General features: G+C 37.9%; 1 protein-coding gene across 2 annotated transcripts in view; it reads left to right on the forward strand.

Annotated features, from left to right (window-relative positions):
- ngly2 (N-glycanase 2) overlaps positions 1–25,649 on the forward strand; it is a 246,308-nt gene that overhangs the window by 46,707 nt on the left and 173,952 nt on the right. For both annotated transcript variants that reach the window (XM_087987132.1, XM_043689893.2), the window contains exon 5: positions 22,274–22,414. In XM_087987132.1, the coding sequence (XP_087843258.1) occupies positions 22,274–22,414 (141 nt within the window). The remainder of the gene's footprint in view (positions 1–22,273; positions 22,415–25,649) is intronic.

Below are 25,649 nucleotides of genomic sequence, written 5' to 3' on the forward strand. Positions count from 1 at the left end.
CCATCTTTGAAAATAGGGATATATACTGAACCCCTCCACCAGTGAATTGTTTAATTACCCATCACCATCTGCTACTTGATGTGGCAGGATTCCAAATCTTTGCTTTCACTCATTAGTTGTGGAATTACTTTCCTTTGTCCATTGCACTGCTTTCATGACTTTGTATGTATGTAGCTCTCTGTTGTATCTTCTTCAAGTTGGCACCTCATGTTTAGATATGTCTGTTGGTACTTCTGGTATGCTGTGCTGCATTTCTCATTCAAGCAAGGTTCATTCATCCCTTGGTTCTAAAGAAGGGTCCTTGATTTAAAATAACAGATCTGTTTCTTTCTCCACAGATGCCACCAAACCTGATGAATATTTCAAGCACATTCTGTTTTATTTCAAACTTTCAGTGTCACAGTGTTTTGCTTTTATTGATCTCCCTGTGTCGATAACAATGATAGAGTGGGGGATTTGTCAAACCATGAAGTTTAGGTAAATGGTTGAAGACTATTCTATCGCTGTCAATGACCCACAATACCTTAGGGACATCCAGTTTTGAATTGCTAGGTCTGTTCTGAATCTAATCTATGGTGACAGTGGCATATGATGTGAAGATTGGACCAAGTGATGATGAATCTTACCAATTCTGGCAATGACAGATGTATCTGCAACAGGTAGATTGGTAAGGGTGAGGTCAAGGAAGTGTTCCCCTCATTTGGGTGTCTCACACGTGCCTTAGGCCCTGTCTGGCAATTCTGTTGCTTTAGACTTGGCCAGAGTGATTAGTACTGGTGCTACTGAATCACTCATAATATATATATATTTGGAATTCCTCCACCCAGTATAAATTCTGTGCCTTTGCTACCCTCAACACTTCTTCAAAATATGTTCAGCATGAAGGATTATTGATTCATCAAGTGGGAATGGTGGTAGTTGGTATCAGCAAGAGATTCCCATGCCAATGTTTTATGTGATACCATGAGACTTCAGAGAGTTTAGGGTCAATATGGAAAGTTCCAGGACCACTTCTAAGTGTATACTATTGTTTGTCCTGGCAGTGATTAAGGATAAGCATGGTGAGGGAGGAATCTGAGACAAAAACTGTGAGTTGGGGTTCAATGAGTATGATTACATCATGATGTTGCTTATCTATTCTGTAGGGTAGCTCTTCTATTTCTTAGCACAAGACCTCAAATATCAGCTCGAAGCATTTTGACTAGGCAAAATATGACTTTGTAATATCTGCTGCCCAGGTAGATGCTGCAAGGCCCGTTTTGTTTTCACTTTTCTGTTGTGGTTTAATATAAGAGAATGGCTTACTCTGCTATTTCAAAGGACAGTTAAGGGACACTCACTCACTGTGAACTTTAGGTGAAACTTGATGATTGTGACTGTCGGTAGTTCCATCATCACTGTAATGAGATCAGCTTTGTTAATTGAGTTTAAATTAAAATTTAAATTCATTCCACTGCTATGGTGAGATTTTCAGCTTATATCACTGGAGGATTAGTTGGAGTCTCTGGATTACTAATTGAGTAACGTTACCACTACACTACTAGAATAATGCATTTTTTTTACAGTTCAGTTTTAATACAAAAGTTGTCACTGAAAATATGCCATAACACAAAATATGTGTAAGGCAATAAACATTTGACAAATCTGCATCAGTATAAAGGGCTGCTGTTTATGAAGTGAGTTATTTCCTATCAGACACAGTTAATCAGCTGGTTTTGATGTTAAGCAAATTCTATAGCATAAATAAATGCATAAACAGTTGGAAACATACCAAGCCCATGATAATTTGAAAGGGGAAAAATAAATGTTTCAACCCTCCACAATTCTCTACGTTTCAATCCTCTTTTAAAAAGCTGCATTTCAAGGTTTTTCATTTTTTTCAGGTTTTCAGAATTTATAGTTAGTTATATTACATGACTTTTGATGTAGCACAGATTGTGGATGTAAGTACAAACAAAAATAATCACTCATTCCACCAGCACAGCAAAGAGAGAAAATAAAAAGGAAAAGGATGCATATACATCTTACACCTTGACACATCCCCAAAAATGAACCTTATGCTTTTTTTTGAGTTAAGGTTTGAATTCAAACGATTATTCATAATTTATGAGCTTATTCATGTCTGTAGCATCCCACTTCACTGTTGGATATAATTGGCGCGCACACTAAGACATCTAACTTAATAAAAATTAGATAAGTAACCATCTGTCCGTGATGATTTTTCTCTCAGGTTTACTTTAAGAAATCTCCCTTCTTTTGTTATCAGAATATTTTGAGTTTTACAAGGTTTGTGATGGCTTCTCACTTTTGATTGATGTTTATGTAATTTATATAGGAAAATAAAGTTAGAGCTGTCAGTCACTTTCTGAAAGCAGAACTAAGCAAGGTTTTTAATATAATCATTGTATTTATTGCAATGTGCTATATAAATTATATTATTACCTAATTGCTTTTTCTACTGTTCACAGACAAAATTACACTGTAGAATTATGAAAAATATATCCCTTGTTCAGAAACTGAATGTTCGCATGTGATAAATTTAATTCCGAAAAGATGAATTGTACTTAGTCATTAATCTCTGAATGTAATTCAAAAATCTCCCAAGATTTCCATTATTGTGAGTTGGGGTTTACCCTAATGGAAATGTGAGACTGGAGATGGATTTAATATTTGGCTAAAACAAGAGAAATGCAAATTAGATTTCTTTTCTTTGTTATGTATTTTTTGTCTTTTAGTATACAAGATGCCTTTTAAGTGACTCGACAGGGACTGTGTAAGGAGTGACTGTCTTTGTGAGGCATGTGGAGATTTATTTAACTGAAATGTATATGTAGAGTAGATTAATTTATCTACCTATAGTGACTAAGGAAAACACTAATAAAAATATAATTTACCACATCTGAGCAGAAAGCATGCAAATCCTTTCAACAGGAAATCTCCCACCAGCAAATAGTTCCATTATTGAGTTCTGAATTGACAGTATATACAAAACTGACTGGCAGATATGCAAAAAGTCATCTATTCATTTGAGTTTGAATAGTTCCCAACCTGCAGTTGTTTGATTCTAATTCTGTCCTAACTATATACTATTTCATCTGGCCTCAGATTTTCAGGAATTAAATTTTTCTGGAGCTCTTGCTGTGAAGTGCATTGTAACTATTGTTATTTTGCACCCTTGGTAGAGCTTGTTCTATATCGCAATACATTTTTTATCCATTGCATGTAGAGCATGATGTTATTTCTGCAGTTTTTCACCTATACTTTTTCATCTTTTTTTGAACATGCCTTATTTATTTTTCATCCTTAACAACCCTTATCAAACTGATCACTGTGCCTTGATTTGGTGATGTGTGATAAAGGTATTTGCAAATTCTAATGATACCTCAATCTCTAACAGTTTAACATTGTTCCTGATAGTTTCAGTGGTTTAGATAATTTCTCAAAAGCTTCAGAATTCATATTCTTGCTTTCTTTCTTTCTCTTTAAGCTATCCATCCTGTATTTTGAACAGTATTTATAATTGTCATCACTGATCCATTTTTCCACATGGTATGGTACGTCTTTGACATAATCTAAATTATATTCGGAATTCTGCATTGTTAAATAGCAAATCATTACCAGTGTTTACAATTTCTGGTGCTTCATTAGTTGCTTCTTTTTGGCATATTGTGGTGTAAATGGACGCTGATTTCAGAATTTCTGCACTTAGAAACCTTGTTCATCTGCAGATCCTGAAAAATGTTTCTACTGTAGTGAATCTGAAAATCCAAGTAATTTAGACTTGCATTGTCTGTGAATCAATACAGAAATTAACAGCTTCATTAGCTTGTCACTGTCAGTGAAACCAGTATCATGATGATAGTTTTCCTGATGCCTGGTGACCCTGATGTTTGTTCTTAGAGCATTTCAGAAATGATTCCACTTTTGCTTTTGAGAACATCTCTATCCTTTCTTAATATATGATGATTTATTCTTCTATGCATTGCATATTAAACTATTTTATCTCATGCATTTACAGGTTCAGTATCATTATTCCATGGCTTATATTGTAGTTTCTGTCTTTTTTAACTGAAGCCCATTTAGGGTGATAAATTTTGTTCTGATTAAGAAGTCATGAAGTTGCATGCGCCCAGTTTGCCATATCTGCTCAAGAGACTTTCTGAATGTTAAATGAGGAGAAAAATGCAGTTATTAAACATACTAATTTTTTCAATGAATGTTGTGTTCAGTAAACTTTTCAGTATCTTTGCAAACTTTTGATTATTTACAACTAAAGCAGAAAATGTTGGAAATATCCAGCAACATCTATGGAGAGCAAAGCAGAGTTACATTTCAAATTGAAGACTTTACCTCAGAATTGCAAAAGAATCAAGGTTATAATAACTTTTAACAAGTTCAGAATCTGGGAGTGCAGAAAATAAAAGTGGAGGTCTATGGTAGGGGTGCAAGTTCGGAAAGACTCTGTGGCAAAAGATGATGGTGCAAAGAGAAGAAGGTAATGGTAATGGAACAATTGAAGAAAAGGAAAATGTATGTAGAAGGCCTGTAAATGAGTTAAAAGGCATAATTTTCAGCAATGGCTGCTGTCTAAATGAAGCAATAAGAGCAGAGGTCAATGGGAGAGGCAGTGGCAAAGTGGTTTGTCATTGGATTAGTAGACCCAGGCTCATGCTTTGGAGACATGAATTCAAAACTCATTACGATCTCTGAATTTGTATTCAGTTAACAAACCTGAAGCTAAAAGAGTTTGTCTAATGATAGCAGGGAAACCATTATCAACAATCATGAAGATGTATCTGGTTCATTGATATATTTAAGAGAGGTAAATTTGCTACACTCCCTTAGTTTGGTCCACGTGTGAGTTCAGACCCCACAAGAATGTGGTTGACTCTTACCTGCCTTCTGAAATGGCCTTGCAGGTCAATCAGTTCAAGGGCTGTTATGGATGAATACTGGCCTTGCTGGTGAGGACCACAACCCATGAAAACAATTTGAAATTGTTGAAGATAACATTGAGCCTGGAAGGTTGGAAAGGTTATTCATTTAATTTTAGGCATAATTGGAAGACTGTCCCTGAAGGTGCCTCTCAGATCAGAAAATATTCCTTTTAGGAAATAATATGCCAAATCCTTCCTTTTGAGACTGGATATATAAGTGATGCTAAGTCAGGAACCTGTGGAAAAACTGATGAGTGGGCCTTCATGAAAATTGCTCAGAAGCCTCAACTTATGATGGGCAATTCCTCTGCTCTCTGGCACCCTCCTTGAATTCTTTGACTCTGGGTTAGAGCTGAGACTGGGAGCTGTTCTGCAGAACTTATTTGAGAGTTACCCGGGAAATGTTCGACAGAGTAACAGTTAGTCTAATACTTGAATAACTACAGAACCTCACCAACAATGCTCGACACCCCTATTTCTTTTCTGAATCGACCTGACCACCGCTCCTAACCTCTTGGCCTGGCCATTTACACCTCCCTACAACCAAACTATCTTCTCTTTCGTCCAGCTTACTAGACCCCAGACCTGAGCCCCCCTGTAGATCACCCAACTACCTTCCGACCAGTCTTGGCTACTTATTTGGCCTGGCTACTGTCCTGAGCCTATCTGTCTACTCACTCACTCATCTACATATACGCCTCAACTAACCTATCCAGCTACCCAGCCTATCCACTGTCCACCCATCCATCCCCAATGTTATGCCTTACCTACATAGCTATCTCTCCGTTTGCTCATTAACCATTCAATGACTCACCATTCAGTCATGCATTCACCAACATTGAGACTGACCCCTTAAACATACCATTCAGCAACTAGTTTTATAAAAAGGAGCCATGCCCTATTCTCCCCTGGCTTTACTTTGGTCCCTGGGATTCCATGTATGCAATTCTCTAATGGCTTGGATTGGAACATGTTGAATAAGTGTACAATGGTGTTGGATTGCAGAAATCCTTGAGCATAGTACCTACTGACCAATGTTGCTGTTGCTTGGACAAACCAGGTCAATGTTCTTTGTATTAACATAATACAGTTGCATTAAAGTCCTTCAAGTACACAGTGATAGGATACAAAAAATATAATTTATTTAAAAGTTTATTTTGTCTATTTGCTTACATTGAAAGCCAATGGGGGATTAGACTCACCGCATTTAGTTCCATTGATGAACTCTGCTTTATTGATTAGAGTGATGAGAAGAAAATTAATTTTATAGTATTAGAAACCTGGTTATTTCCTTCACAAAATTGAGGTTTAAACAAAAATTATTAATTATTTCCAAAGACTTCTTAAAGAAATGCATGTGCTAAAAGAATCTAAATTGGCTTTTATTGGGGCTTTGTCAAGGTTAGCTTGTTATTTTCCCTTATGGGAATATTAGATCACGCTTACCAAAATAAATTGCTTTTTTTTAATATGTGGAATTATTGTGGAAACATTCCATGCAAGAGACCATCCCTTATTGTACAGGTGCTTTTTTCCCTAATTTTATTGGATGTTCTTTTGCTGTATCCCCAACACCCATAATTACTTTTTTATATTTAAGTAACAACATAAAGCACAGCCATTGAATCATAAATAAGTCATTTAAGGTTATTAGTAGGAAAAATAATTATGTTTTACCTAATAGAACAACTGGAAATTAGAAGAACATTGTAAATAGTCTGCAAAAATTTCAAAAAGAAAAACCATGCTTAATCAAACATTTTGGATTTTGATGAGGTGACAGAGCAGACATTGGTATTCCAATAAATGTAATCCATCTGGATTTTCAAAATGTTTTCACCTCAGGCTCTCCATTACAGATTAATGAATGTGGAGTGAGCTGATAAATGATAGAAGTTCCTCACAATAACATAAGGCGAAAATTATGTTCCACAAGGATCACTGCTGTTCATAACCACATTAACAGTTTGGAATCATAAACATGATTTTAAAATTTATAGATGATACCAAGTTGTATGGATAGTCAACCCTGAGGATGATTGCAACAAGTTAGAGGAGAGCATTATTAAACTTAGAGAATGGCAGATAATTGGGCAATGGAGTTCAGTACATTTCAATAAGGAGAAGAGAAAAAGAAGATCTATTGTTTGAAAGGTGCACATCGGCAGGATAGAGGAACAAAGGGATTTAGGAATAAAATACACCAAACATGAGAAGATACACCACAGATTAGAAAGAAAATAGAAAGCAGGCATTGGGCTTTATTTCAATAGGAATAGAATTCAAAAATAGAGAAGTTACACTCAATCTATATGGAAGCTTGATTAGTTAACACTTGACAGTTTAGTCGGCACTGTGTGCGGGTCTGGTCACCATATCGCTAAAAAAGTTACAGAATTGCTGGCGAGTGTGCATAGAAGACTTACAAGGATGATAACAGAAATGCATGGTATATGTACATATAAATTAGAAAGGCTGAGGGTTGACCTAATGCAAGAATTTAAAATTCTAAAAGGTATTCGTAGAGTGAATAAAGAGAGAATGTTAATCTTGTGGGAAAGTGTATAACTAGAAGACATCAAAATATCTAAAAGGGAATTCAGAGGAAACTTCTTTACTTAAGCAGTAGTAAGAATGTGGAACTTGTTACCAACATACAGTGGTTGAAGTGAGTAGTATCAATGCATTTCAAGGCACACTGACGATAAAAACAGAAATAAAAGGCTACATGACTCATTTTGATAAGAAATTATGAAGGCTCGCTGACAACATAAATGTCATCAATGATATGTTCGGCCAAATGGTCTGTGTAATGTGCTGAATAACCTATATAATCATTTCCATTCCTAGACTTTTAATGAACAACTTGCATTTCTACAGCACTCCTTACCTGAAAGCTCTGTCAACAGAGTCAGTACGGGTGGGAAGTCAGAAACAGTCACTTTATTGGGAGTTTTCTACAGACCCCCCAATAACAACAGAGACACAGAGGAGCAAATTGGGAGGCAGATTTGGAAAGGTACAGAAGTAATAGGGTTGTTGTCATGGGTGACTTTAACTTCCGCAATATTGATTGGAACCTCCTTTGTTCAAATAGTTTGGATGAAGCAGTTTTTGTCAGGTGTGTCCAGGAAAGATTCCTGACTCAATATGTGGATAGATGAATAGAGAGGAGGAAATTATTGGATTTGGTGCTTGACAACGAGCCAGGCCAGGTATCAGATCTCTCAGTGGGAGAGCATTTCGGTGATAATGATCACAACGCCTTGACCTTTACTACAGATAGGAGCAGATGGTATAGGAAAGTATTTAATTGGGGAAAGGGGAATTACAATGCTATTAGGCAGGAGCTGCTGTGCCTAAAATGGGAACAGATGTTCTCAGGCAAATGCACGACAGAAATGTGGAGTTTGTTTAGGGAGCACTAGCTGATGGTGCTGGGCAAGTTTGTCCCACTAAGGCAAGAAAGGGATAGTAGGATGCAGGAATCTTGGGTGGCAAGGGATGTGGAATATCTAGTCAAGAGGAAGAAGAAAGCTTACTTAAGGTTGAGGAGGCAAGATCAGGTAGGGTTTTAGAGGGTTACAAGGTAGCCAGGCAGGAACTGAAGAATGGACTTAGAAGAGCTAGAAGGGGGCATGAGAAAGCTTTAGTGAGTACGATTAAGGAAGATCCCAAGGCATTCTAACTTATGTGAACAAATGAAACTCTGAGCAAAAGAGGAAAATAAAATGGAGTTTGAAGGAAGAAATATCAGAAGACTGGAAAATTGTTTTAAGATGTGGTTCATGATTGGAAAGATAATGATGTAAATACATGTCTGAGCACAGGAGGGTATATGAGGAGATGTCTGACGAAAAGGCTATCTCGGGTGAGCCAAGGTTAAAGAGGGTGTGAAGATGATAAACAGGTTTTTAAACTTAAATTGCTGATGTTCAGAAAGCTAACAATGCTTAGCGGGAATAGAAATTATTGAGTGCAATCCATTGTGCAAGTCTTCATAATCAAAGAAAGTATAAAATAGACAATAGTATACCCATTCACATAGTTCAAGGACTGAAAGTCTATTTGAGAAAATTAGTATTGGTAATTACACTTCAGCTGTCCTTGAGAGTTTAATTTCAGTCCCTGAAATGGGGCCTGCTTGTAACTCTTTGACTCTGCATGATGGGTACAATCCAATTTCTATCCCTTCGATTTCTTCATCTCAGTGACAAAAACATGTATGTTGCACATCCTGGAGCTATTGGTGGAGGGACGAAGAGACGAGTGTAGTTGTTCAGGATGAAAGCCTTGGCTTTTTAATTTTATTCATTCCAAGCTTTCAACTTTACATTCTTCTCTCCTTTGTCTCCTCCTGTTGTCCAGCTGCCAATATGTTTCTTAACTTCTCCATTTAATAATAAAGTTTGAAAAGGAATAACAAGATTTAACAATCAAAATATGACATTTAAGATTCATTTACTAGGCAAATACGAAACGTATCTATCACAGTAATCAGGATTACGCCATTAATTTTTAAACCTACAGATAAATAACAGAAAAATAGTCACATAAATATTTATCACAACATTGGATCAGCACATTTCCTTAAAAGGCAAAAGATGCACTTGTGCAGTTATGTAATCATGGTCAACAATGTACGATACTGTGTGAAGCTAAAAGAAAAGGTTCATATAAACGCAGGGAAAAGCAAAATCCACCAGACTTCAAAAGGCATTAAAAGCACTCAAGAGATACAAGGAAAGTAGTGAGATCTACATAAAAGGAAATACGGCAAATAATTTCACAGGATTTTAATCAAAGCTAATCATATGAATTTTCATGGACATGATACAAAGAGAGAATTCAGGAGGTATGTTGGCCCATTGAAGACAGATGCAAGTGAGATAATGAACAATAGTAGGGAAAGAGCAAATGTGTTAAATGAATACATTAAGGGAGAAACCTATTTATGTAGTGCTGTTTCTTGGGGCATTACACACATTAATAATGAGTCTCAGGGGTCTACCCATATTACAGTCTAATAACTGTACCGTCTTGGTGATGTTCTTATTGATATTATTAATTAGCATGGCACAGTCTGTGCAGGTCATGACCCATAGTGCTGTCTGCCCACTGTGAATTATGTAAAGCAACAGAGCTGTGTGATTGAATTTCTCCTCATTTGTGGAGATTGAAGGCAAAATACCTGCTATATTAAACAATAAGCTCATTGTACAATTTTTTTTTCCATACCATATTAGTATTAAAGCTTCTTTTTCAATTGTGGCATCCCATTGTTCCATCTCAGCGAGTGACAGCAGAACTTTCAAAACATTTTCTTATTATGATCCTATTTTGAAGCTGCCACTACTGTAGACCAATGAGAGTGGGATCGAGAAGCTTATGAGAGAAGTGGGGATGGGAGATGGGAAGGGGTGAGAGATCTGTGAGGGTGGTGGGAAGTTAACCATGGAGTTATAAAGTAAAAAAAAACTATGTTCCTCTTTAGGAAGGTAATAAAATCTACATGATCCAACAATTAAACCACACCCACTATTAACAATTTAGAGTGGACTCACAGCTTTTAGCAATTGGTCACAGTTCCATGGCAGCCATTTCTGATTAGAGCTTTCAATCTAACATATTGGCTCGCTGGGGTTAGTGACACACAGTTTGGAAACCCTAAGTAAGAGTCATTGTAGCCTGGTCTATGCTTTCCATCTTTCTACACCTGAAAGAGTATGACATCACCCCAATCCCACTGAAGATGAATTAGCTACCATTAGGCTGACTAGACATTGTATCATAGTGTGCTAACATTTCTGATGAGATCAAGAGGTGCTTGATTTTGCCAAAACCTTTCTCAGTTCATGCTCTAACACCATTTTTGATCTTGACTGTCTAAAAGGTTATTAATATATTTTAAGTTTGATAAAAACTTCTCCATTTTATTTACCATTCAAAGATATCTTTGAAGTTCTGTGATGTTCCTAGATGGTGGGAATTCCTGAATAGCTTTGGATTTCTCAAGATCTGCTGTGATTTCTGTAGCTTGGAAAATTTGGGCACGAGAATATTGGATTTAAAATCTTGCAGTTCTCATTCAATGTGAGACATGCACTCTGTATTCTGACATGACTGCTCTAACTCTTTAACATGTTCATGTTCACTTGTGGCTCTGTGTATTAGTATGTCATCCACGTGAAATGTTACCCTGTAAATAGTTTCTCACGTGTTGGATATTGTTCTTTGAAAAGTTTCTGGTGCTCAAACAATAGACCCCAAAACATAACGATGATACGAAAGTCGGAGGAGTTGTTGACAGTGAGGAAGGATGTGGCAGGTTACAGCAGGATATAGAGAAGCTGCAGAGCTGGGCAGAAAGGTGGCAAATGGAATTCAATGTAGCTAAGTGTGAGGTGATTCACTTTGGGAAGAATAACAAAAAGATGGGTTACTGGGCTAATGGTCGGATACTTGGTAGTGTGGATGAGCAGAGGGATCTTGGTGTCCATGTACACAGATCTCTGAAAGTTGCCACCCAGGTAAATAGTGCGGTGAGGAAGGCATATGGCGTATTGGCTTTTATTGGTAGAGGAATTGAGTTCCGGAGTCCTGAGGTCATGATGCAGTTGTATAAGACTCTGGTGCAGCCGCATCTGGAATATAGTGTGCAGTTTTGGTCGCCATACTATAGGAAGGATGTGGAGGCACTGGAATGGGTGCAGAGGAGGTTTACCAGGATGTTGCCTGGTATGGAAGGAAGATCGTATGAGGAAAGACTGAGACACTTGGGGCTGTTTTCATTAGAGAAAAGAAGGTTTAGGGGTGACTTGATTGAGGTGTACAAGATGATTAGGGGGTTAGATAGGGTTGACAGTGTGAACCTTTTCCCGCGTATGGAGTCGGGTATTACAAGGGGGCATAGCTTTAAATTAAGGGGGGGTAGATATAGGACTGAAGTTAGGGGTAGGTTCTTCACTCAGCGAGTCGTAAGTTCATGGAATGCCCTGCCAGTAGCAGTGGTGGACTCTCCCTCTTTATGGGCATTTAAGCGGGCATTGGATAGGTATATGGAGGATAGTGGGTTAGTATAGGTTAGGTGGGCTTGGATCGGCGCAACATCGAGGACCAAAGGGCCTGTACTGCGCTGTATTCTTCTATGTTCTATGTTCTATAACAAACATAGTCAGTTTTCTGGATTCTTAATCCTGAGGTAATTGCCAAGATTCATTTTCACATCCATTTTGATGAATAGGATACATTTAGCTATTTTTGCTTGACCTAATCCATTTGAAGACCTTGGGTGGATCACATATTCCACTATTTTATTGAATTTCATTAAATTGATGTAAATTCGGATTGAGCCATTTGGTTTTGGTCCTGTAACCAGAGCTGAACGCCATCTTGTTAGCATAATAATTGATGAAATTACTCTTTTTCTTTGCATACATTTTCCTTAGTTTGTATAAGCACATTGGTTTTGCATCAACTCTTCGGTAATGTGATACCCTTGCTTCTTTAAACATGTGAACAACTTTGAGACCTCTCTCTGAAATTCACTTCCTTGATCGACATCCACAATTTTACTTACCTTTATAAATTAATTTCAGGTTTAAGCAAGCCTCCCCACTCAGTACAGAATATACTTACCTCTGAATGACAGAGAAATTTCATAATTTCTCTTTCCTTGTACTTGAGCTTTGCTATGAGGTGACATTTTATTTTCAATATAGTTCTCCAGGACCCTGTGATTTCAATTGTGTGCAATGAAATCTTTTTAAGCCACTTAAGCATGTTTGATATTACTGAAATGCCAACTCTAAGGTCAAATTAAACTTTCTGTGAAGTCTATTTACTTCCAGTTTGATATTTCACAATTTGTTTCTAGCCTTGTGATATTTTCTTGCCCACTTCCCATATCCCTTGATTCACCACAAAATCCAAAATACACCTATTCTAGCCTTAACCAACAACCCTCTGGAGTAGAGAACTCCAAAGACTTACAAACATTTGAATGAAGAAATTTCTCCTCTTCTTTCCCTTTTATCTGGATAGCCTGTCCCATGTTTTAGATTCCCTGGCTAGTAGAAACAGTTTCTCAGTGTCTATTTCAGGGCTTCCAAAAGTGTGATTTTGTGTTGGGACATTAGCTGGGATTTTGAGGTTGTGATCCTCGAGCTACCATGGAGCTCCGAGCAAGTGCTGACAGCTTCATGCTTCTGGATTTTTAATAAGTAGTTGGCATGGCCTAACTAGCTGGTTTGTGAGGCCTAATTCCTATTCTGAAAAAAACAAAGAATAGGTATATACCTTTAACAGGTCGATGGTGGTTCAGTGGATAGCAATGCTGCTTCACAGTGCTAGGAACTTGAGTTTGATTCCAACCTTGGGTGACTGTCTGTGTGGAGTTTGCATGTTCTCCCCATGTCTGCTTGGGTTTCCACTCAATGCTTCAGTTTCCTTCCACAGTCCAAAGATGTGTAAGTTAGATGGTTTGGCCATGCTAAATTGCCCCTTAATATCCAGGGATGTGCAGGTTAGGTGGATTAAACATGGTGAGTGTGGGTTTATGGGGATAAGATGGGGAATAGGTGTGGGTGAATGCTGTTTGGAGGATCAGTGACAAATTGATGGACTGAATGGCCTCTATCTGCATTTTAGGGATTCGATGATTCTATAAATTTAGTTTACACAATTTTCCACTCTTGCTGCTTTCAAACAAGCCCCACCCCACCAGATCTCACACCAGATCTGACTATTCAATCATGCATCTGCTACCTTCCCTCCTCATCCCCGCACTGGCTCTCATACATTCTTCACTCCCCCGCCCCATTTCTGAAAGAAAAAGTTAATAGAGGGAAATTAGGAAATTAGGAAATGAAAGATGTGTTATTCCTTACATTTGTTGTCAGGATATTGTAACAGTCTGTAAGTCAGGATGGAATGACTGAGTTTTCAGTTGAACAGAGTGAGCCAGCAAGGATTTGTAAAAGGCAGGTCACGCCTTATGCAGCTCAATGAATTATTTTTTGGCTCAGATGATTACAGTAGTAGATTATGGAATGTCTGTGGATTTTATTTATATTGATTTTCGGAAGTCATTTGAAGAAGCCCTTCCTCAGAGACTGTTAGTTAAAATTGAAGCTCATGATTCAAGGCAAATTATTGACTGGTTAGGAAACTGTGAAATGGCATGAGGCAGAGTAGGGATAATCATTGGCACTCTAATTGTCAGGATGTGGCTAGTGGTGCATCACAACAATCTATGCTAGGGCCTCAACTATTCATGATATTTAAATATTTAGAGGATGTGTTGAAAAGCCATGTGAAGACACAAAGAAAGACAACAATGTCAGCAATGTACATTGAAGTATGAAATTAAAATAAGTTATTGATAAATTTAGTTGGTAGGCAATAATGTGGCAAATAGATTGTGATATCAATATGTGTCAGGCTTTGAATTTTTTTTTACAAGTATAGAACAGGGTATTTTTTATTAATTCTAGTTTTTCATGATTTTAAGATCCAAAGGCTGTATCAAGCTCTGGTTAGACCATACCTAAAATACTGTGAGCAGTTCTGGGCACGACATCTAAGAAGAATACTTGGATGGACTGTGGCCTAAATTTGCAGAATGATCCCTGGGCTCTTAAGTGTTAAACTGTGGTCCAAGCCGCAATTGGACAAAGTTGTATCCCATAATTATTAAAGTTATGTGGCGGTTAGTGTTGTGATTGTAACGAGGTTAGCCAGGTGAACCTCTTGGATATGAATTCCCAGACTGGGGCTGTTAATCTGGTCCAGTCAAGGAGTCCTGGCTGGCAGATGAGCTCAAGAGTGTCAGAGGTTCTATTCATACTGAGAGCTGGCTCTGAAAGAGCTGGATCAGTGTCAAGCACTCTCCAAATGTAAATAAAGGGTGATTTTGTGACAGGATACCAGCCTCTGTGGAGTTATTTCAGTTAGATGCAAGTTTCCACCATATTAAAGGAACAGGTAATATAGAGTAAAATTATTTTCATTGGTTGAGAAGTTTGGGTGCATAACCTAAAAATGTAAACTCAGGCCATTTTGGAAACACTTCTACATAAAAAAGGTGGAGAAGTTGGAATTTTCTTCCACAAACATCAATTGATACCATGTTAACAGTAACTACCTAATCTGAGATTGATTAACATTTGTTATCCAAATGTATTAAGGCAGTATTCAAGCAATGTTTCTAATCTGACCGCATTTTGACAACTGAAAATTAATGTGACCCAAGTGCCAGCAAAACTGAAGCAGCAAGAAAATAACATAGTGGCATTCAGTATGTAATTATTAATGCTTGTACATTTTAGAGAATCAACATATAATACAGCATATATATACAAACATGTTTTAGCATTATTTGTTAAAATTTCGTTATGTGTACTCATGTAGGTTTCTGCTAAGTTCTGCATATTCTCTGGTGACAAAAGGCACACTGAAGCCCTCCTCCCCATCTCACCAACACTATAACCTAACCCTCTCCACTTCCCCTCCCAGAGACAGTAATCATCTCCCCTCTGCCATACATACTGCACTCAGCACCTTCCCTCCATACATACCCAAAATCAGCACCTCTCCTCTCCCTTGTTCTACCAATACACACCATAATCAGCTCCTCTTCTCCTATCATCACTCTCACAAACATAACAACAGTACCTCTTTCAACACAATTGTTCCCCCCACCCCCTCAGCCCCGCTACCATCCTTTTTATTTGTTCTAGTTGCCGGTCCCTGCAAAGTAGAGTTGTAAAATTGGAGTAAATTGCCTGTACAATAGCATCAGAAATACAGGACAGTCTGAAGCTGCCACTTACCTTCCTAGCTAAGCTGCATGCCTTCCTGTTTTTCTTGTACTTAGTCTGTGACTGAATTACACTTGTCCCTGCACCAACATGGCACTCACACATCCCGGTCCTGTATAACACTTGCCTGTAGAAGTGCTTTCTAAAGCTAAAGAACATTTTCTGCTCAACATCTATCTTCTGCTGTTTGGTACGTCAGTCAAGAAGTTGCCAGAGTCATCATTGGTGCCTCCTAGTAGAAGGAACTGTTTCTGTGACTCCATCAATGGATGGATCAATGAATGGACCCTTAGTTTTGGGACCTCTACAATGAAGGATATAGGGCTATGGTAAAGTAAATGGAATTAAATCATAGATCAGCTGTGACCTCATTGAATAGAGAAACAGATTACACGTGCCAACTAGCTTACTTCAGTTCCTGTGTCCCTGAGAGCTAATACAAATCTTTGCACATTAGCTGTTCATAAAGATATATAGAACATAGCTCTGTGGATTCTTCTACCACAGAAATGTCAAATCTGTTTGGGCATGCTGCATGACACCAGCACAGATCTTTATTAATTACCCACTTACTTAAATTGAAACTCCTTATTATAACAAAATGTGCAGAAATGTGTCAGAAGTTTATTGGATGTCAGAAATTTGTGATTAGCAGTGTGAAACCCTGCAAATACCTTTGTAAATTCCCTGTGTTTGTCAACCCTTACGTGTGGGGTGGGTTCATATGAATTCACGTTGACTATTCTGCTGTGACATATCTTTCATTGAATTGGAAACAGTTTTATTTATCATGTTATTTCTGCTGAGAGAGTTTTTATTTATTTGGAAATATTTTTGACAGATCAGTTACATTGAGACAATAAGAAGGTAGATGTTTAATGTAACTGGATGATCACATGCTTGCTAGAGACCAGTCTTAAGTTATTTTACCACATCAGAATCTTCATTATCGTTAATGCAATGGAGTTTATGTGCAGTTCTGTGACAGTGTGTGAGTGACTCATTGCCAAACAGTAGCCTATTTTACACCATGCTTCATTTTCTTTTCCATTGAAACCAATAGAAAAGATTATCAGTTATGTTACAAAATAGGATGCCAATTTTCTTTCAACGATTTTGTGCTTCTGGCCAATATCATTCCATGGCCTTCTGATTCCTAAAGAAAAGTTATAAAATAGATGAAGATCTTGAAATGTGTTTCTTGGACTGAAAGGCTGTTATTAGAGTTTAATGAGGATAGGTTTAATTGCGGTGTTTCTTGAAAGAGATGCTGGAAGTTGAGGTTTAGTTCATGTGGATTATGATTTTGAGACGAGGGAATGAAACTGGAGCAGTCCTAGCAATGAAATAGAGGTGATGAAGAAACTCAGTTTGGGATTGAACAGTACAGCAATCCTTTCCCTCTCCATAGTTTGCTGTAGCTAGCAATTGTCAAGCTGGGGTTAGAAACCTGTAATTGCTGGTAAGACCCTTGATTTAGTTAATATTAACACTGACTATAGTTTAGAAAGTAAATTGAGATATCCTCAGGATGTACAAGGCATCATAAATGCAAAGTCTTTCTTTTCTTTCCTTCGTAGAGTTTTCTTAATTGACTCCTGGCAAGCATAGACCTATCTGTACCTATCCTGTTCGTGGATTTGTTTGTCAGAAATAGGGATTGCAATGGTATTTTGTTGCAACTCTCCATTTATCTACGTGCTAATATCAGTATATATTTCTGTTGAGACCTTCATTATTTTTTGATTTTTATTTCTTATCATTATTGTTTTGAAGCTGAGAGTAGGAGGTGAACATTGGACTGTGAGTAGCTACTTGTATTTTTCAATAAAGAGACCAAATAAACTGTTATTTGATTATGAAGTCCATTTTGGAAGTGAAGTATGGGCTGATTCTTGTTAAGAATACTCTATAGATGCTTTGACTCTGGAGAGGCATTATGCTAAAGCAGAGACAGATATTGAACGTTAACTAGGACTTTGTGGGGAGACTGGTAGAGAGAGGCAAGAGTTTGAACTAGTTTTAGGATTGTGTTTAAGTCAGAATGACTGTGTCTACGAAAACGGCAGCTGGAGCTTTGATTGCTCCCTGATTGACCTTCCAAATCACTGAATGTTTGAAGAATTGAATCTTGGTTTTAAACATTAACTGAATATTTCTCAGAGCCTACCGATGACTTGGAAACCAAGCAAGATACAATACCAAGTGTCTACTATGTTGTGGTTTGTGAAGTCTGCTTAAGTGAACTGGCCAGTTACATCTCATTTCTTTCTTTCTTTTGATTTATTCCTTTACCGTGTCTGTTTATCTGTCTTTGTGGAGTGGAGGAGGAAGCTAGAATCACAGAAGAATGGATTTAAGTCAAACATATTAATTAGATTACCTTTGCTCTGCTAAAGCTAACTTCAAAAGTTTTTGAAATTTTTGTTCATATTATAAACTTGATCTCTGGTAAAGTCTGCTACTGGTTATTCAAGAAGTCTGGTTAGAAATATTGGGGTCAATTTTAAGGGTCATCGAGTATTTTAATTCTGCTGTGTTGTGGATAGGGAGACTGATTTGATTTTTGCTATCTGTCTCCATATCATAACATTACACAGACTCAATTACTTTAATGCACTCTTTTGACTTCCAAGCTGATATCTAGTGCTGTGAGGTCCAGCTCCTCATGTTTGCTTGAATAGTGTTAGAAAATTGAAAGAGTGTATGTTCACTTTAAAACAGAGAGTGTTTTCTGAATTTTGGAGTGAATTTAAAGTACACACTCAGCTACCCGAACAGAATGGCTGAGAGAAGGACTCTTCCAAAATAGGTACATGTAACAACTGGCTGTTATGTTTTGGTTGCTATTTTGACAACAATTAAATCTAAGCAATAAGTTTAGATTATACCAAGGATACAACTGAGTTTGAATTTATTGTTTTGACAACATTGGACCAATGAGAGGATACGATGTTGGGGTTTAAAAAAAACACGGAAATTTGGAATTCTCAAATGCCTCATGGCATTGCTTTGTCCACTGAAATTTCGTGTTCTTCATTAGTAAAGCCTTCAGCGCTGGAATCCGCTCAGTCTCAATAATCGATGAACCTCTTTCTTCGAGGATGGTCGTGGAAATTCCTCGAGAGCCTTCGTCTTCACGTTCCTTGGGGTCATCCTTCCATGTCCGATGTTGTGTCCCAAAAACATGACCTCTGTCCTCACAAATTCTGTTATCTTTAAGTTTATTACCAGTTTTCGTAATAGTTCAAAGAGCTCTGCCAACTGTGCAATGCGATCTTTCCATGAATGGCTAAAGATCACCACGTTATTCAAGACATGCGGCACAATTACTTAATCTGCCCATACCTCTGTTTACAAGTCTTTGGAATGTGGCTGGTGCATTCCTCATTCCAAATTGCATCACTTTGAATTGATATAGTCCATTTTGCTTCTTTTGCTTTTTCTGATAATGGTACCTGCCAATAACCACGCAGTAAGTTCAACTTTGTGACGTAAGTGGATTGTCCAACCTTCTCTACAGTTTCCAACCTTGGTATTGAATTTAGTTAACTTTCTGATGTTCTGATATTCAACACAAAATTGTTGAGTCCTGTCAGGTTTGGGAACTAAGTCGATCAGCGAGCTCCACTCACTCTGACTCAGTTCAATAATGTCTTTGTTGAGCATCACATCCACTTCCTTCTGGATCTGTGCTGATTTGAGAGGATTAAGCCTGCAGGGGTGTTGTTATATTGGAACAGCATTCCCTACTTCTACCTCATGCACAATAGTATTAGTCTTCCCCATTTTATTCATGCTCATGTCCTCATACTGCTACAATAAGCCTTTCAACTCGGTTCTTTGCTCCTGAGACAGCTCACTGTTCTATCCCATTTTTCAAAGACTTCCTCGTTATTTAATGTATTTTGGAGCACATCAAAATCAATGCCACCTGGATTTGATTCCTCAATCTGCAGGGAAGTACTAACATATATTTCTCCGGTGGCTTTCCTATCATTTGGCACATTTTCCAGGTACGACAAAATTCAACCATGTCCTTATGCAGTCCAGGCCAATAGAAGTGCTTTTGTACCTTAGGCTGAGTCTTCCTCACACCTAGATGACCTCCCACTGGTAATTCATGTGCTACTTGTAGTACTTCTTTTTTGTATGCTACTGGCAACACAATCTGGTGAACTCCACCCATTTCTCCTCTGCACTAACCTGCCGTAGTCTCTATTTTCACTTTAGGATTTTATCCTTAAGATAATTATCCTCAGGAATACATTCTGATTCCTGTCAATCTATTCCACCAGTTATCACCCTCGCGGGTGACATGTCAAAAAGAGTGCAAATACTTTCATCTCTTACTGTTAGAGACTGACCAGATCCCGTATCTCTTAAAATTGTAACTTCTTTCCCTCCTCCCTAGTTCTTCATAGCAATAGTGTGCCAAATCTAAATCTCACTTGCCTATGAACACATGCTTACTGATGTTTTCTCCTTAAATTTACATTTTCCCCTGTTTTCCTATCCTTCTTCTCCATGCATCCCCAATTCCAGGCATATGATTTTCCCCGGCATTTAATTTGGGCCTTATCTACACTCCTGTCATCTTTATACAGTAGACAAATATTTGGGCAGTTAATGCCTACTTCAAAGTTCTCTCTCAGAACTTCCACAGCTTCCAAATTCCTTTGTATTTAATAATTTCCTTGAAACCCATCTATTTGACCGATCTCTCTATAGAATAATCGGCGGGTCGGTGTGGACTTGTTGGGCCGAAGGGCCTGTTTCCACACTGTAATGTAATCTAATGTAATCTAATCTAATTAAGGAGAGGAAATAAGCCCGCATCCCCTGAATGATTGAAAAGAAAATCTCATATTTTTTATCTATGTTAAAAGTAGAGCATTAATGCAGGCTCTTGTTGAACTTTGAAAACAGTAAGCAATTCACCTTGTGCCATTTTTCTTCTTCCTTCTCTTTGTATCCAGTTCCCTTCTGAACACTGGAAAAATGTTTTTGCTCATGTTGTCATTGCGTCTTTTACCTTTAAATCTGTCTCCTCTCATTCTCAATCCTTCCGCTAGCAGGAATAGGTTTTCCCGATCTTCTCTGTCTATATTTCCATCATGATTTTGAACATCTCTATCAAAGCTTTTCTTGTCCAAAGGAAACAGTCCTGAATTTTCCAATCTACCTACATAACATATGGTCCCCATCCCTGGAATCATTCTCATGATTTTCTTTCTGTACTCACCTTCATATCCTTCCTAAAGCTCCGAAAGTTAGTGTGCTTCCAATGTGATTTTTATCTTTGTAAACCCCAGTCCAACACCGGCATCTCCAAATCATTCGGAAAGTGTGACACTCAGAACTGGAGATAGTGTTTTAGTTGAAACATTTTATGCAAGTTTAACATAACTTTTAACTTCTTTGGTCTTGTACTCTATGTCCTGATTAATAAACCCTAAGGCACTGTATGCTTTATTAACTGATTTGTGAACCTGTTCTGCTTTCTTAAATGATCTATGAACACAGACACGCAAGTCCCTCAACTACATTTTAGAAATCTTCCTTTCTTCCTAACAAAATGAATCACTTCACAGATCTCTGGATTAAATTTCACCTGCCAGTGCTCTGATTTTATCTACTTATCTGTGTCCTTTTGAAGTTCAAAGTGATCACTTTCACAGTTCACAATGCTTCCAAGATTCATATTGTCATTAATATTTGAAATTGTGCCCTGACCACCAAAACCAAGGTCGATTAATCAGGAAGTGTGACTTCTGGGGAACTCTACCACAAATGTTCCTTCCTTTGGAAAAACATCCATTAATCACTTTTGTCTGTTTCCTGTCGCTGAATCAATTTCGCCTCCATAGTACTGTCCCTTTTATTCTTGAACAATAACATTACTCAATTCCAGGTATTGCTCCTCTTTCAAATTAAACAAAAGCATAAGGGATAACAGTTCCCTGATGCATTCTCCATGGTAGCGCTTTGATCAATCTGAGTTGGCTTGTCCACCAATCAGCACCTTTATTCCACAATGAAAAGTTGTTGCTTCCTTTGAAGTTTGACATTTTTGCCTCTGTCCTGACGAGTGTAAGATAAAAAGCTTCAGCAGTATATCTGTTTTTTCAGCGTTATAGTTTTTGTCACAAAGACTTTGAAAATAATTTTGTTGATGAAATTTACTGAATGGATTCAAGAAAATCTTGAACTGTTTAATGAACCCAAAAATCGAAACCATCTGAAGCTGGAAATTTGTGCACAATTGCCTGAAATTTCCCTTGGGATTATCTGGCAGAAGATTAGGGGAATGTCCAGATCAATTATATAAACGACTTAACGCACATATTTTGTGATTACTGTGGTGTTTCTGCTGATCTTCTGCCAAAGTTCCCATCAGAGAATCAGACAGACATGGAAATTCCTCTGAAATGTTGCTTTTGCAGGTGTAGCATTAATATTCAAAATATTTCATCATTATTTTTAATTCACTTGTTTAATTGCTATTTTACACAGAAATCATGCCAAAGTGAACGTGACTTTTCAGCACACGCCTTCACCCAATTTTTACTTTGGAATTGACAAGGAAGGAAAATTGTCAGAATCGGGCTGGTTCCTCTATCCATCATTTAATTTCATTGTCTGGCAAGCTCAATGGTAAGGAACTGCTCAATATTAAACAGGTGTCCCTTTCATAATTTTGGTTGGAAATCTTAAAGGAAATGTTGTAGTTTAGAAAATAACTATATTCTAATTTGTTTTTGACTCCAGTTTACATTTTCATTCCATATTTAATTTTCTTGCACCAAATAAGTCTGGCAATTTCGGGAAGCTAGAAAGCAAATCCATCAGAAAAAAAGTAATATTTTAATATAGTTAAGATTAGCTTTCCTTTTTCAATATTAAATAATGATTTTTTTTTCCATTTGAGAAGGCAATTCATTCTTTTGTTGCCCTTGAATATTCTATAAAATTTGAATATGAGAAAATATGGTAGTGACATCCTGAGATTATTAGTAAAAATAAAAATGCACAAAATCTTGTGTCATGGGATGTAGGTGTCAGTGAATAGGGACAAAGGGAATGTGTTTCACTGGATCATACTTAGGAAAAGCAGAAACTTACATAGATATAGATATATACTCATGAAACCAATACATTCTTAACAGATAGGGTAGTGAGTGGGTAAAACTAGCAGATGAATTTCACTGTCTGGAATTATGAGGTCATCCTCTTTGGATTTTGAGGGTGAGGAGCCATGGAGAACTGTTTAAACTTCCGATGTGCTGTCATTTGCTAATGATTAGAGGTGAGACCTAATTTTAAGTGGAGTGGAGAATGGATGTGTGGAGAGCTTGGACAAATGCTAAAGTATGATTTTTAACTCCTGGGCCTGATTTGTATGCTACATAGTAAACTACATAGTTTGATCATGCAGAATGTGCTAACTGGCACAGGTTTTTATTTTGGGCAGCAGAAGGCTATTAACTAAGACCAGAGGAGCAATTACCAGCATATGGCTATATTTATAATCTATCTTGTCAGACTTTGTGGAGCAATGCTGTATGTTCTTTACCACAAAGAAAGTAAAAATAAATGCAAAATGATTATCTATATTTTGCTACCCAATATTTTCTCCTTGCGATTAGGTAGGGTGAGAAATTCTAATATGTTTCTGTTCAGGCGACCAATTAAAATTAACACACTCTGTGGATTTAAGGAAGAACACTGAAAGATTTGGGTTGATGTTTTTGTCACTTGCTCAGAACAGCAGAGTGGAATAGTAATGGGTAAATTACTCAGATCATTTTCATTTACCTGCCTGGTTTCACTGGGTGAATAGATTCAAACTGCCTCCGTTGTCTCCACATGGAGGGAGGAAAAAGAAGCATAAAATCACCTCTCATGCTTTCCCTATATCATGATTAAACCATAATTCCCAGCAGTGCAAATACCTTATGAATAAATAGGTACTTAAATCCAGTAATCCCCTGTATGACATTGACATTGCGAGTTCCAAATGTAATCAGATAGAAAAGTGGTGATCATCTTCCAAGATGCTATTGACTCTGAAACAGTTCCTACAGATTGGAAGGGAGCTAGCATAATTCCTCTATTTAAAAAGTGAAGGAGAAAGAAAACTGGGAATTATATACCAGTCAGCCTGACTGTGGTATTGGAGAAAATGCTAGAGGCCATTATGAAAGTTTTAATAGCAGAGCACCCGGAAAATAATAACAGAATTGGATAGAGTCAGCGTGGATTTACAAATCTACTGGAATTCTTCAAGGATGTAACCAGTAGAGTTGATGAGGGGGAGCCAGTGGATGTGTTTACTTGGACTTTCAGAAGGCTTTCAACAAATTTCCAAATCAGAGATTAGCATGTAAAATTAAAGCATATAAAATTGGGGTGAATGTACAGTAGAGGCAGATAGAAAACAAGTTGGTAGATAGGAAACAAAGTGTAGTAATAGACAGGTCATTTTCTGACTATCAGCCAATGACAAATACTGCAGAGATCAGTGTTAGCATTCCAGCTAGTCACAATATATATTAATGATTTAGATGAGGAAACTAAATGTAATATCTCGAAAATTTGCGGATGACACAAAACTATGTGGAAGTGTGAGCTCCGAGGAAGATGCAGAGATGTTTCAGTGTGGTTTGGACAAGCTGGGTGAGTGGGCAAGTGCATAGCAGATGCAGTATAATGTGAGTAAATATGAGGTTATATACTTTGGCAGCAAACAGAAAGGCAGACTATTATCTGGATGGCTATAAATTGAAAGAGAGGAATGTGCAATGAGATGTAGTTGTCCATATACACCAGGCACTGAAAATAAGGGTCAAAAAGTGTGATGCTGGAAAGTACAGCCAGTCAGGCAGCATCCGAGGAGCAGGAGAGTTGACGTTTCAAGCATAAGCTCAGCCACTCCTCAGCCCATTGGCCTATCTGATCCAGATCCAGTTGTACTCTGATGTAACCTTCTTTGCTGTCCACTCCACCTCCAAATTTGTGTCATTTGCAAACTTACTAACTATACCTGCTATGTTCACATCCAAATCATTTATATAAATGACGAAAATCAGTGGACCCAGCACCGATTCTTGTGGCACATCACTGGTCACAGACCTCCAGTCTGAAAAGCAATCCTCCACCACCACCCTCTTCTACCTTCAAGCCAGTTCAATATCTAAATGGCTAGTTCTCCTTGTATTCCATGAGATCTAACCTTGTTAACATAGGGGTCTGGTGCAGCAGGCAATAAAGAAGGCAAATGGTGCGTGGATTTTCATAGTGAGATGATTCAAGTACAGGAGCAGTAATGTCTCGCTGCAATTATACAGGGCTTTAGTGAGATCACACCTAGAATATCATGTGGAGTTATGCTCTCATTATCTGAGAAAGGAGGTTCTTGCTATACAGGGTGTGCAGCGACGTTTACCAGACTGATTCCTGTAATCAACTAGGAGAAAGTGGGTGCTGCGGATGCTCAAGATCAGAGTCGAGAGTGTTGTGCTGGAATAGCACAGCAGGTCAGCCAGCATCCAAGGAGCAGGAGAGTTGATGATTCGGGCATAAGCTCTTCATCAGGAATGAGACTTGTGGGCCAAGGTGCTGAGAGATAAATGGGACGGGTGTAGGGCTGGGGGGAAGGTAGTTGGGAATGCAATAGGTAGATGAAGGTGGGGAGAAGGTGATAGGTCAGAGGGGAAGATGAAGCGGATAGATGGGAGAGACGATGGACTGGTCAAGAGCATGGTGCTGAGTTGGAGGGGAGGGGAAATGAGGAACTGGCTGAAATTCACATTAATTCAGTGTGGTTGCAGGGTCCCAAGGTGGAAGATGAGGTGTTCTTCCTTCAGGCAATGGATGGTTAGAGTTTGGT

This window comes from Chiloscyllium plagiosum, unplaced genomic scaffold (assembly GCF_037043375.1).
Source record: "Chiloscyllium plagiosum isolate Xiang-an unplaced genomic scaffold, Cpla_swu_hap1 HiC_scaffold_5, whole genome shotgun sequence".
Classification (NCBI taxonomy): Eukaryota; Metazoa; Chordata; class Chondrichthyes; order Orectolobiformes; family Hemiscylliidae; genus Chiloscyllium; species Chiloscyllium plagiosum.